General features: G+C 40.0%; 1 protein-coding gene across 6 annotated transcripts in view; it reads right to left on the reverse strand.

Annotated features, from left to right (window-relative positions):
* LOC127585102 (transportin-2) overlaps window positions 1-14513 on the reverse strand; it is a 33197-nt gene that overhangs the window by 12197 nt on the left and 6487 nt on the right. For all 6 annotated transcript variants that reach the window (XM_052042299.1, XM_052042301.1, XM_052042302.1 and 3 more), the window contains exons 3-13: window positions 12916-12991; window positions 12582-12731; window positions 9945-10185; window positions 9770-9851; window positions 8130-8252; window positions 4261-4379; window positions 3675-3735; window positions 3303-3462; window positions 2461-2613; window positions 1729-1954; window positions 874-1045 (exon numbers count right to left, since the gene is read on the reverse strand). In XM_052042299.1, the coding sequence (XP_051898259.1) occupies window positions 874-1045; window positions 1729-1954; window positions 2461-2613; window positions 3303-3462; window positions 3675-3735; window positions 4261-4379; window positions 8130-8252; window positions 9770-9851; window positions 9945-10185; window positions 12582-12731; window positions 12916-12991 (1563 nt within the window). The remainder of the gene's footprint in view (window positions 1-873; window positions 1046-1728; window positions 1955-2460; window positions 2614-3302; window positions 3463-3674; window positions 3736-4260; window positions 4380-8129; window positions 8253-9769; window positions 9852-9944; window positions 10186-12581; window positions 12732-12915; window positions 12992-14513) is intronic.

The raw sequence follows: 14513 nt of genomic DNA on the forward strand, positions 1-14513 counted from the left end.
AGTGCTATCAATAGCACTATCAACAGCACTCTCCATCACTTTGCTGATGATTCAGAGTTGACTGATTAGGTAGTAACTAGCCTGATTGGATGTTTCTTACTTTTTACAGATAAGAGGACAGACCTGGTTAATGTTCCTCATTGTTGGGTAGATGCCAGTGACATAACTGTACTGGAACAGTTTAGTTACAGTTACAGCTTGTTGTTGGAGTACAAGCCATTTCTTAATATTAGAGTAAATTGATTTTATGAAGATTGAGTGTGAATGAGGGGATCTCAGGAAGAAGCCAGTGACTCATTTACTTGCACTTCTGGCTGAACAGTTACAAGTGCTTCAGCACTCAGATGATGGGCCCTGTGACTGTTGAGATGGAATGTTCCTCCTCCCATCACTTGTTAACTGCCCACCACCATTCATGATTAGACCTGGCAAGTCTGCAAAGCTTTGATTGGATTCACTGATTGCAAATTTGCTTAGTTCCGTTTACCTAATGCTGTTTGCATTGTTTAGCATGCAAGTAGCAGTTGTAGTGTCACCAGGCTGACACCTCATTTTAGATATGTCCAATGCAGTTGGGAATGCCAGGATTGGCACTCATTAAACCAGGGCTGATGTACAAGCTTTATTGTAATGGTACAGCAAGGGATATGCTCTAGGCAGAACCAAGTAATCCCACAGGGTTGCCAGTTGCAGTGGTGTGTACTTCTGCTACAGCACCTCATGGATGCCCAACTTTGAGTGGCCTATTTTTAAAAATCTGTTCTGCATTATCCCAAATTCAGAATTGTTCAAATCACACATTGGCCTTGACCCAGGATGGAGTGTGTGAAAATCCTCTGACCCGCTTCCTCCCAAGCCACATCTGCAGCCTACCGGCTGATTGAGGTGATGTCCAACGGAGTCAGCCAGAGTGCCAATAGCATCATACAAGATCAGTAGGTTCTTGTGCTGGTACTTTCCAAAGGCAAATACCAGTGTATCAAGGATGTAGCTGAGATATGGCACAAGCTCAGTGCAGGCCTCTTCCTCTAATGTAGCAAATGCACTGTGAGGAAGATAAAAGAAAGTCAGCATTTCACAGACAGAAATTTATAAGCGATCAATGTTTAAGTTGCCATGTGGCCTGAATTATTCCATCTATAACAAATGATCTTTTGCTCCAACTGTCAATTGCTTGCCCATTGAAAAAGCCTGGTTCATATCCATTATACTCAGTCTCAAACACAAAATCTTGATCAAAGAGTATGAATACATACATAAGAATTCTCATGTACTGATTAAGTGTCCAGACAGACATGACAGCTGTAAATGCCAAAATCTACTCCTATCTGAACACTACCTTTCAACCAAAGTCAAGTTGGCTTGACCTCATCTCTCCAGCTGCAATCAGCTAAATGCCAGAATGGGAGAACCCAGTCTGTAGCTCATGTGTCATAGCTACGGGAATGACTCGTGGGATTCAACACCCTCCAATGGTCTCTATTGTAAATTGGAAACATTTTTCCTGTAGGAGTCATTGGACAGCAGTCAGCAACAGTGTGCCTGGCTGCTCTCTGTATCCAAGCCCAAGGGATGCATGGCTGGTCTGTAAGACTTGATGGAAATTAATTTCAGCAGCATCAGGCTTGTCAGACAGCTTTCAAGATCACTAAGCTCAACAGATACAGGATTTGGATATTTTTGTCAGTAGTTTGGATCTTCAAAGTTGAACACTCCGACCCAACTCACCTGCATGCTGCCTCTTGCACACGCTTATTTCCATCCAGGATTCGTTTCAGAAGTTCAGTCATCAGTGGTTTAAGGTACTGATCTGGTGGCTGACTGACAACCCAGTGTGCATAGCGACTCAATGTCCAGCAGGCAATCGAGCGCACCAGTGCTTTCTTATCCGGCAGACACTGAATGAGGTGCGGGATTAACTCCGGGAGGTATGGAACCATCCCTTGCATACAACCTAATGGTGGAAACAAAGCTTTAGGCATTAACCAATGGGGAAAGAGAGCAATTGAGACCACTGGCCACAACCCTCTTACAGCTTGAAGTGTTTGGAAGGGTGATGGAGTGAGGTACAAAATCCTTTAAACCAGGAAGCACATTGTACATTGCATAAACACATTCAGATTAGGAGTGGATCAGATTCATAGCTCACCTCAGTGCCCGATTAACTTGGGACTCCTGCACTGAGGCAGGACCTATAGTGCTGAAGTCTGCACCTATAGAATTTTGGAATCAGCTTTTATAAAGGATTTTGCACATGGGCCAGAGAGCAGCAGTCTCATTTATAAGATCTGATTTACAAAGCAAGACTTGACTGGCGGTCTGGATGCAGGTACAAAAAACACGCAGGCCTAAAGGATTAATTGATTCCCATATTTCTTTAGAGATGAATCCTTTCCAGAACTGTTCCCACTTGCAATAATTTTTTTGTTTTGAAAATATACCTTGACACTTGCATCATACCTTCCGCAATTGCTCCCAAAACTAAGATTCCAGACTCCTTAACAACCCAGTCTGGATGGAACAACAATCCTTTCAGCAGCGGCAGAAGGTGAGGCAGAAGATCATCTCGGAAAACATTGGCCAGGACATCCAGTGCAGCAGCTGAGCACTTCCCTAATGGAAGGAACAACACCATAAGCAAGCACCCATGTCCCAGACTACTCATATATACAAGGCAGCACAGACATGCTACTCTGGAGTGCATATGGATCTGCCAGAATATATTTTTCCACCCAAAGAGTAAACAATCAAATGGCACGCATTGTGAAATGTACCAAACAATCCACCGATTAAAGATTAACATTTATAGGCAACTCCAACTGCCACAAAGAGTCACTCAAAGAATTTACTCTTTACCTTCCTCATTCCCTGTTCTCTACCTGGTGACAAACAACCATGGAAACTACAAGGCTAGAGATGCCTCCTGTAGTCTCAGTGTGGAGTCCTCTCCCATCGTATCTGTTTTGCACCTAAAAGGTACCGATTTTTGTGTCTTCCAGAATCACAATCAAATGGCCTATGACAGGCGAGGGTTTTCAGAGGCGATGCAACAGCCAAGGAAATGCTTGCATTAAGTGGAGCACCCAACACAGTAGGAGTAAGAATTACCCATCTCCACCCACCCATCCAGCAAGCTCTCAAGCCCAAGCCAAGTACACCCTCTCAGTGCCCTTTAACCAGAAGCAACTAATCTAGCTTGTCAACACAACTACACCGGGTTGGAAGGTTTTGGGATCTTAACACCACTTCAAGTGTCTGAATATATGGCTCTTCCTGGCAAAAGTCACTTTAAACAAACATACTCAGGTTCCAGTCAGAGAGTGTGTCATCATCGTCATCAAAGTCCTCATCTTCCTCGGTAGCATCCTCCTCGTGTTGCAGGGTAACTGTGCGGGACTTGTGAAAACGGGGCTTTATGTCCTGCTCGCTGTCTGGGACTGTATCATCCTCTTCCACATCACCCTGTGAGCAAGCATAAGACAGCGAGAACAATTCACATCAACAGATTCAGAAGATACAACAGAATTTTGATATTAAAAATTCTATAAATATGGTTCAGAAAAGTCATCCCATGAACTTTGACATAAACTGAGAGAGAGATCCACTCAAGTACTGTGCAAGTCCCAGCTCCAAACCAATTCCCAGAAAGCAGTACAAGAGTTAACTGTCCTCACCTTTAAAAGGATTATGTCAATCTCTGAGTATTTCATCCCATTCACTAAAATAGGAATCAACCTGAAAGACAACAAAACCATCAGATCTCATTCATAACCAGAATAAATAGCCTCCTCCAAAGTGCCAAGATATCCAATAGCCACCTCTAGTACAACCCAAAGGTCATTTCACTGCTTTCACAACAGTGAAGTCAAAGAACATGGCCTAAACAGAGGGCAATTCAAAATTAATCTACTGAAATGATGCAGTGAGCATTCAACCTTTGGACAATCTTCCTTGGAAGATGGCAGAAGCAATCAGTATTGATTCACCCAAAATAGCAAGTTACTTCAGAAACAAAAAAAAAAGAAAATCTCACTTAGAACACAGTATAGTAATTCGGACCACATGTAAAGTGCTTATTTCCCCAAAGCTCTCCACCACCACAGATTACCTCACATTTACATTCTATTGTAGGCTCACTGATAAAGATTGATTGCTATGATTTGGTAACAATAGACTTCCAGTAAAATATGACCAGAGTACTAGTAGCAATCTATATTTCTAATGCAGACTGCCTCCATGAGCCCAATTCCCTTTACTTACTGGATCAAATGTCCTGATAGGGCCTCCTTGCAGATCGGCTGTTCAGCCAGTGTGAGCCAGAACTCGCACGCTTCCAGCGCTACATTTTCATCAGTGTCCTGCGTCCTCTGCAACATGTACTGAGGGGTGAGGGGTAGTGAGTGGAAAAGGATGGAAATGGGGTCATTAGGTGAACTACTTACAGAAGACAGGAACTGTAATTACAGCAGAAATAAGTTCGTGACATTACCTAGAACTCTAGCTTACTCAACTTCTGTACAGTTAGTGCTTAGTCATTTAACCAACTAACCCCACCCAAGTCAATAACCTAAAAAGTAAAAGTCTGGTGGCATTGACCAACTTCTGGTAACTTCCCCAGATCATCAGAAGCCAGATAAAGCCAACAACATTATCCACCTTCAAACAATCCTGTCATCACACCTGAACACATGCTTTGAGCTGCCAATGGACACTGACTGGAGCAGAATGTCTTCTACATGCCACACCCACCCCAAACCCAATTTACTCAATGGAAGGGCTTAAAAACTGCAGTCATGCCAATGGAAGAATGGAATACTGATGAATCTGGAAGCTCTTCAGCTTTATAACAGTTCAATAATGTTGTGCATTTATCAACCAAACCAGATTAACTGCACTTAAAAACACATTCAAAACTGCAACATATTTTACATGAAGAAATAGGCAGAAAGTAATCAAATTCTGTGCACTGTTCAAAAGGCAGGCTGCATAGCCAACTGCTCACAAAGGTCAATTTAAAGTTGTGGTTCCAACACCATTTCAACATTAGGCCCAGGGACTTGTGACCTGGAACTGGGTGGTTGAAGACTATCTAGAGGGAGTTCTGACCATCATTGGTGATGGGCTACAGTTCTGCCAAGATATTAAACCAAGGTTCTGCTTTATTGCTCCACCTGTTCAAACACCACCCCCTCCCCCAAGGTATATTGCCCCAAAATTGTTCCTCCCACAATTAAAGGTAAAAAGTTGGTCAGTCACTTTGATGTAAGAACATGCTTGCACAAGGAAACTAATTTGTTGGCCACAAACAACTAAGATTTGAGTTCTTCCTTCTACATGATGACCTGTGATAACTAATTCTACGTTAAATTTATTGGTAGATAACTTTTCCAATTCTTACAATTCCAACAATTCTGAACAACTGGTCAAATTGGAGTCAAAAACCAAAGATCATTACAGACTGGTAATGCAAAGTGATGCATTTTGGGAAGTTAAACCAGACCATGACATGCAGAGAATGTCCTGAAAGTTGCAACACAGGTAGACAGAGGGGGTGAAAACAGCATATGGTAGGTTTGCCTTCATTGGCTGAGGCACTGAGTATAGGATGTCAAGTTTACAGTTTATATGAATCATTGGTTAGGCTGCAGTACTGTGTGCAACTCTGGTTGCTGTGCTATAGGAAGGATGTAATTAAGCTAAGAGAGTGTAGAAGAAAATAGATTCACAGGAATGTTGCCTGGACTGGAGGGCTCAAGCTACCAAGAGCGATTGGAAGGCCTGGATCATCCTAGACCAAATAAAGTTCACCTTCAGAAGGTTAAAAAGAATGGAGGTTTAGCCTTACCTAATTTTAGATTTTATTACTGGGCAGTCAATATATGAAATCTTACATTTTGGTTACATTACATTAATCAAGAGGCTCGTCCAGTATGGGTGTCTTCAGAAATTCTGTTAAAAATTCTCTATTATCTCTTTCTTTACAATATTTTTTATTAAATCCATGAAAAAAATACAGAGTACAGGCATCAAAAAAATACTGAATACATTAAGTCGTACTTAGGATTACAATACTCTAAATCAATAATCACATAGTAGTTAGTTAATAAGAAAAAAATTGAAATATTTTATTACAAAAAAATCTACCCCCACTACCAAAACCCAAAGCTGTTAGATAGAAGAAACAGCAAGGAAAAACCTTAAAAAATGTAACAGTGTCAGCCAATATCTGCATTTTAGTCCCCAAATCAGAGATTTTGAAAATAATTCAAAAAGGGTCCCCACAGGGTTTGAAAGTCTAGGTTAGATTCAAAAACTGAACAGCGCATCTATTATCTCTTTGCTTGGTTCTTCACTTCCAATATCATTAAATAAACTAACAGATAATTTAGTAGTTAAACATGTTTTGAGGATTTGGTTACAATTTAGAAAATATTTTGGTTTATTGAGTTTTTCTTTGTCCAGTCCCATTTTCTTTAATTTTTTAAACCTTTTATGACTGATGTAGTTTTTAAAGAGTGGGACAAATTAGGTATTACTTGTTTTCAAGATCTGTTTGTTGGAGGAAACATTTCTTCATATGAACAATTGTCTATCAAGTATAATTTACCAACAACTTTTTTTTAAGATATTTACAAATTAGATTTTCTTCAATCTCAATTACATTCTTTTCCTTCGAGTCCTGATAAGAATTTATTAAATGTAATTTTTAGTTTGGAACCTTTTCAGGATGGCTCAATATCTAATATTTATGACATTACTAGGAATGAGTAAGGTGCCACTAGATAAAATTAAAAATGCTTGGGAACAAGATTTGCAGATGTCAATTTCTGAGGAAACTTGGAATGAAATTTTCAAGTTGGTTAATACTTCGTCATTACGTGCTCATCATTCTCTCCTTCAGTTTAAAGTGGTCCATAGAGTTCACTTGTCTGAGGATAAATTATCCCGTTTTTATTCTGACATATCTCCTTACTGTGACAAATGCAATAACAGAGTGGCTTCCTGAATTCACATGTTTTGGACGTGTCAGAGTCTTAAAAAATTATTGGACAGAGATCTTTCATACTTTTTCTGTACTCTTCAAAATAAATTTTAAACTTAATCCTTTGACTGCACTATTTGGGATTGTTGGAGAAAAAGATAACTTTGAAGGCTTCTGATTTACATATTATTTTATTTCTCTTATAGCCAGGAGAGCTGTATTGCTTAAATGGAAGGAAGTTACTCAATGGTTACGGGATGTTATGCCATACTTGAATCTAGAGAAGATTCGCTGTTCAGTTTTTGAACCTAACCTAGACGTTCAAACCCTGTGGGGACCTTTTTTGAATTATTTTGAAAATCTCTGATTTGGGGACTAAAATGCAGATATTGGCTGGCATGGTTATGTTTTTAAAAGTTTTTCCTTGTTTTTTCCATCTAACAGCTTCAGATTTTGGTAGTGGGAGTAGATTTTTTTTATATAATAAAAAATTTCAATTTTTTCTTCCTTTATTAACTAACTGCTATATGTGATTATTAATTTAGCATATTGTAATCTAAGTACGATTTAATATAATGTATTTAGTAGTATTTTTATTCTCTTTCTTGATGCATGTACTCTATTTTTTTTCACGGATTCAATAAAAATATTGTAAAACGAAGGCAGGCCTGGATCTGTTTTCCCTGAGCAAAGGAGATTGAGAGATGACCTTAGAGGTTTATAAAAATGAGGGACATAGGGTACATGGTCAGACTTTTCCCCAGAGCAGGGAAAAGTCTAAAACCAGAGGGCAATGGTTTGTGAGAGGGGAAAGATTTAAAGAGAACTCAAGGGGCAAGTTTTTCCACACAGAGGGTGGTAGATTTATGGAACGAGTTGCCAAAGGCAATAGAGGCAGCTACGATTATAACATAAGATACTTGGATAGGATAGGATACATGGATAGGAAAGGTTTAGAGGGATATGGGCCAAATGCAGTCAAATAAGATTAGCTTAAATAGGCATCTTGATTGACATGGACGAGTTTGGCCAAATGTCCTGTTCTCACACAGTATAACTCCACGAGTTTGTGTACACCAGATAGGACATTTTGTGTACTTGCATCACAATATATACGTACATATATATACATAACCAGACATCTTACCTGGATTATACTGTGCATGTGCGGGATAAGGCGATCTATTCGAACTTCCAGCAGCATTACCAGTGCCCGACATACATTTTTTCTCACCTCTGAATCCTCATCTGTTGCCAATGCGAATAGGTGCTACAGGAAGCAAGACAACACTATCATCCAATCACAAATCACACTGCACAATTTGCATTTATATGATGTCTTTTAATGTAGCAAGTATATCAATTGCTACTGACTAGGCCACGAGCTAGCTGAGTAGTTTTGTTTTAATACTGCCTTTTACAACCATCCCATGAACTCTCCCATACTGAAAGGTCGGCTTTGAATATATACACTGACCTTGATACTCAACCAGGCTGGTTTCTAGCCACAGGCAAGTTACCCAGTATAGTAACTATTTCCAAATGGAAGGCATAGTCTGGGAGAGAAAATTAAACCTTAAAAAATTTAAACAGAATGAGAAAAGAGCAAAAAAATTTTAAGAAAGTACACAAGGCTGGTAAGCAAAATTGCAGGCAAATGGAATTGAAGGGTAGTAGCAGCATACATGCAAAGACAAAAAGCAGTAAATGGTCGCTCTTCAGAATGGAGGATGGTAGATGGTGATACCCAGAAGTGGGACTTTGTGTGTGTGTGTGTGTGTGTGTGTGTGTATCTATATCTAAATGAATTTCTCAAATACGAGTGTGCAAATTTCCAAGTTTGCTGATGACAAAGCAAACTTAAAAGTTTGATAAATGGGAAGAAAGATAGTAATGGACTGCAAGGCAGTATGGAAAGACAAATGAAATTTTAATGCTGGAGTACAAAGTGATAGACTTTCACAGAAAGGAGGACAAAGTAAATGGCACTATTTTAATGACTGTAGGAACAGGGAGTGCATAAATATATAAAAGAATCACAAAAGGCTAATTGATAACACAATTAGCCTTCAAAAAGGAGTTGCAATGAGACTGATGGGATTGTTCTGGTAGCTGGCTTAGACTTGCTATAATTCTAACTACAGCTTTCACTGAGGGCCAAAAGCTTTCAAATGAGTCATGACATACCTTTAATATCCAATTAAAAATAAGGGAATTACAAAAAATCAGTAAAATGCCCCTCTACTTATTGTCAAGTCAGCCAACTCTTACTACATCTGAATCATTGTGAAATTTTCCCAGCCCTCACCACCAAGAGCTTACATCATTTTGGTCTGAACACACTGGAGAAGTACACAGCGAGCAATCGGAGATACATTCAATGAAGGCATAATACAGAGCGCCCAGAGTCTGCTCATTTCCTATACCAGAGAGATCCACCTTAAATAATGATCTTCAGTTGTATGGAGGCCAGGAAATAAATTGCCAACATCATTTGAGGGTGATGTGCTGGGTCACAGCTTTAATGCTGCCAGTTCACACACTCCACCCTCCCCTTCTCCAACCATCTAAAAAACTTCCTTAAGATCCAATTCTTCACACTAGAGCTAGCAAGTGTGATGGACAGACTCTGCAGATACACACTTTTCAATAGGATTCAACACTATGTTGTGGGAGCAGGATCCCTGGCCGAATCCTCACTCCCACACAGGTCTGGAATGTAGTTAAGGATTGTCAGACAGGATCATGGCCATCAAACCAACCATCCAAGCGCTTAAACAACTGTACCTCAATGAAAGTATCGACATTGTCCATGAGTGCCTGGGCCCTGCCGATGATGAACTGATTCACACAAGCAATTGCGTGGGATCTGTGAGACAAAGGCACACACCCATTTGAGTAATGAACCCAGGGCCTGCTAATTTCTTACACAGTTGACCACTACGATTAAATAATTACTTACCTGATTTTGGGACTACAATGTTTGAAAAACTGCAGGAACTTGGGAATCATGATGTTAAGAGGTCTATTCAAAGCATCACTGTCCAGCATTTCAGAAGAATCCTCACAAATCTTTTGCAAAGCTCCAAAAGCACCCTCACATGTATTGTAATCTTCAGAGTTGAGCAGGTTACAGAGTTGAGGAAGCAGCTCTGGCCAAGCCTGCAGCTCTCCCTTTGAAGCAATGGTAGTGATCAAAATGCCTGGAGGGAAAAAAAAATCAGATTGCAGGGTCAAGAAAGTACTTGCAATTCAATGGATCAATGCCAATTATATGAATTAGGAGCAGAGTTTTGCCACTCAGCCCCTCAAGCATATTCCACCATTCAACAAGATCACAGCTGATCTGAATGCAACCTCAACTCCACATTCCCATCTAGCCACAATAATCTTTCATTGCATTGAGAGGGTCAGTACAATTAGAGAGAAGAGCTTGAATGGGAAGTTAGCCAGAGGCTCAGATCAGAGGAATCTCAGACACACACAGGAGCTTGACTTCTTGCAGTATAGATATGCAAATAATCAGTATGTAATTACTTCCAGAGACTTCCCAATCACAATGTGGCTCTTCTATAGCACTTACACTCATGAGGACCATGAGTGGATCTAATACATCAAAAACAATTTCAAAGTGACCCAACCAAAATCACTGAATTAAAAGTGCATTTGGGGACTTTCCATTGTGCAAAGTCCCTTACAACAACCTATTCAAGGTTTATAGGTAACCAAAACAAACACATTTGAAGGACAGGCAAGAATGAAATCATCAAGCACACGTGAAAACAATTTTTGAACCATAGGTTCAGAAATTGCACAGTTGGGGTTTTAAGCAAGTTGGCTAGTGTAATATTATACAGTCACAACTTGACCAAGGGTAGTCTACTGATTTCTGAGCAGCTGCTTAACTGAAACTGACCCTTACAGCACTGGTTATTTGAGGAACTAATTATGTATGTTACATACATGTCCACTTACTACTGCTTTAGAATAAAAAAGTCAGCAGATTCACATGATTGATCAAAAATTAACCACAGGAATAAAGTGTGTGTCAAGATGACAGGAATTAAAGGAACTATGCTTATCTCAATTGCAGAAAGATGGTTCAGAACAGATCAAATCTGCTCATTCAGCTATCTGGAATAATTTCACTATTTTCCCCTCATATGACAAAGTGGTTGTACGCTGATTTACCTGCTACTGAAGACAGTGGATATAATGTCAAAAACAATTAATAGCCAAATTTAATAGGATTTCCCAGTAGTGTAGCAGTTAGCGTAATGCTTTACAGTGCCAGTGACCCGGGTTCAATTCTGGCCACTAAGGAGTTTGTACGTTCTCCCTGTGTCTGCGTGGGTTTCCTCCAGGTGCTCCAGTTTCCTCCCACATTCCAAAGACGTACGGGTTAGGAAGTTGTGGACGTGATACGTTGGCGCCAGAAGCGTGGCGACACTTGCGGGCTGCCCCCAGAACACTATGCAAAAGGATGCATTTCACTGTGTGTTTCGATGTACTTGACTAAAAGATATCTTATATCTTAAATGCCTGGCACTTGGTCAAAAATCCAAAAAAAATACTTTTAAACCATAAAACTTCAGTTCATTTATCTTTTAATATAAAGAGCTATGAAGATATGAAAGAAGTTCACATTTAAGAACATCAGTGACTTCATTTGTGTTTCTTTGGGTGGCAAGGTGTTTAAAATATCAAACCAGATGTTGCCAAGTCTCCAGGGTGCTCTACTTCTACTCAAAAGCTGCTGTTAAGAGTTTTAGCAAACCATATTATAGAAACCTCACGTTCAGGGCTTAAGTTGCATTTTCTACATAATAGTTTCAGCCATTTAAACACAAGACTTCAGCCACTGATCACATGGAGTTCTGAAGATGCTATTGTGAAATTGATGTTAATAAAATAAAATGGTTATTGCCCTTTGGCTTCTAAAAATCAACTCAACTTAAAGGTACTGGCTGAAGTAGATAACCATGGAATGGGTTGACCTATCAGTATCAAAACACTTGGGTCCTCTGGAGTTTAAAGTGAGATTTGGAACACTGCTCTAATTTCATACCCTGGTAGACAAGGTTAATGTAGCCCAGGCTGTAGGTATTTCCTTTATTAGTTATGTATAACATGCTTGCTATAGAAAACTTTGATACATTCCACTCACAGTATCTAAGTGAAGGCTAGAGTCTAAATTACAAGTTAAAGAAATATATATAGACCCAAATTCAAACAGTTTAAGATGGAACCCCACCACCACCCACACCTCCACCCAAATCCAGTTTGCAATGCCAAAATGTGACTCTGGCAAATATCATGACAAGCATGCCCAAAGCTGCAGACCTCCATACTTCAACTGAACACTAAGAACCAAACTGAACAAGAGGTAGAGCCAAAGTACATAATCCCTTCTGAAAATGACAGTGGTGCAGATTCATTTGGGATTTGCTTACATAAAGGTAAAGGTTAGTTTATTAAATCTGAGCCCTTTACGTTGCAATACACTTTAATAATTATTGGGGGAGGAGAATGACAGGTGAATATGTTACTTAAGTCCTGCTACCTCTGTCTACACTGCTGGTCTGGTTAGTTAAGTTACCTATGGTTGCTCTGATGAGTGGGGAGGCATCGCCAATGTTATTTAAACACTCCTGTTTGATGAATTCAGCAACCCCCTGGGGGAAGCTCTGGTAATGAGCCTTCACATTGTTCTTGAGAATGAGGCCACTGAGGGACCGTGTTGGTTCATCTGAAAGGAGAGAAACAACTGTTATTTGCTGGAACTGCCCGGAATACAGCATCACAGCAGCTCTGCTCTAAAAAGCAGCAATTAGGTTCTGAGTCACAGTAGGGATTCAGCCATGCACTGCCCCAGTGATGAGGTGAAAATTAAAATATTTTTCTTACAAAATAGATAACTTATTAAACAGCACCTTCAGATTTCAGTCTGGTCAGGACAAAAATCAGGTAGTTGTTGAAGTCTGGATACTGGTTCAGCTGCTCCAATTTCTGGGAAACACAGCTCAGGAAAATAAGACAATGGAATGCAGAAATGTTCTCTGCCCCAACCAATACCCATTATAGATGTCACAATGAAAATACTCCAGAACAAGACTGAAAATCCCTAGTCTCTTGGAGGGAATCCTGGGTTTCTAGGATTGAGAACAGCTTCCCAATTTCATTCCTGAAGGTTTTTTTTATTTTTATCATGCTCAGTCATTAAATTCCCCAGAGCTAATTTCCTGTAGCTATCTAATCAAAACCACCCTATAACTGTACACCCAAGGGAAAGGAAACCAGTCCTAAGAACATAAACCTCAAACCCTCCATAATTCTGTACCATCTCCTCAAAGACGGAGGGGCTGTGTTCAAGACAACTGTCATATATTGGTTGAACAAAATCCTACACGACTAGAAATTCCTCCCTTAGTCACAATTGCCATAACCTTTTATTAGCTTTTTCATCTGTTCATTTGCACCCAACTACCCAAATTCCTCTGCTCCCATTTTAGTAAATATGCAAATTTTAAATTATTGGCCCAAAGTGGATCTCACATTTATACTCAGCTTCATTTGCCAGTTATTCCTACTAACGTAACTTCTCTCAACAGATTGTTCCTACTTACATTAGCTACTCTGCTGAATTCATCTGCAAACTTGGTTATAAAGACTTCCTAATAAATCTTCAATTGATAAACAGGGCAAAAAGTCAAGGTACATTATTTACAGGGAAAGATTACCAAAAACCCAGACACCACAAAGATACCCTCAAGTCACAGATTTTATCAAGGTGGATAGCAGCAAACCAGATACAGTGGAACTCTGATACTCCATCCAGCACTTTGGTGGTGCTGGACCTGCAGATTTCTTGGCTACCAAATGCTTCTAAAAAGAAAAAAGTACATAATTGTACAATCAAATTTTCAGTGAACCCAGTCAACTTAAAGAGAATGGTAAATAGAATACTATGGGTTTCAGCTTATTTCAGTCTGTCAAAGCTGAAACACACACACACACACTCTGGACACTGGCTACAGCTGCAGACCTACCCATGTTCTGGACCCCTGTTGCACCCAACACCAACTTCTGTTCTGGACCCACTGCTCATACTCTGAACTAATGAATGAGCCACTTGCAGAACCATCAGGATTACCAACAAAATGGATACTGGACTAATGAAGTTCTACTGTAATGTACAGTACCCAGGTTGGGCCACACCCCAAGCACTGGAGGATTGGCAATAACCACAGGACCAATTCCCCTGTGAAGACTGTCCACAGGTAGCAGATGCACAATGGCATTGGCATCTGTGGGAGGACAGAGGTATCCTACAGTTACTGCAGTTTCATGATACTCTTTGTTCACCCTTAATGAGGAGAGGGTTAGAAAAGGCACCTCAAACATAAGTTGCTTCATCGTTCCTGGCTGGAAACCACATCTAGTGGGATCACCAACACTGTGGTGAAAATAGGAAAGAGCTAAATTTCTGAACCTAGTACAAGAGAATACTCACTGACAAACTAAGGATTGA

Source organism: Pristis pectinata, chromosome 31 (assembly GCF_009764475.1).
Source record: "Pristis pectinata isolate sPriPec2 chromosome 31, sPriPec2.1.pri, whole genome shotgun sequence".
Taxonomy (NCBI): domain Eukaryota; kingdom Metazoa; phylum Chordata; class Chondrichthyes; order Rhinopristiformes; family Pristidae; genus Pristis; species Pristis pectinata.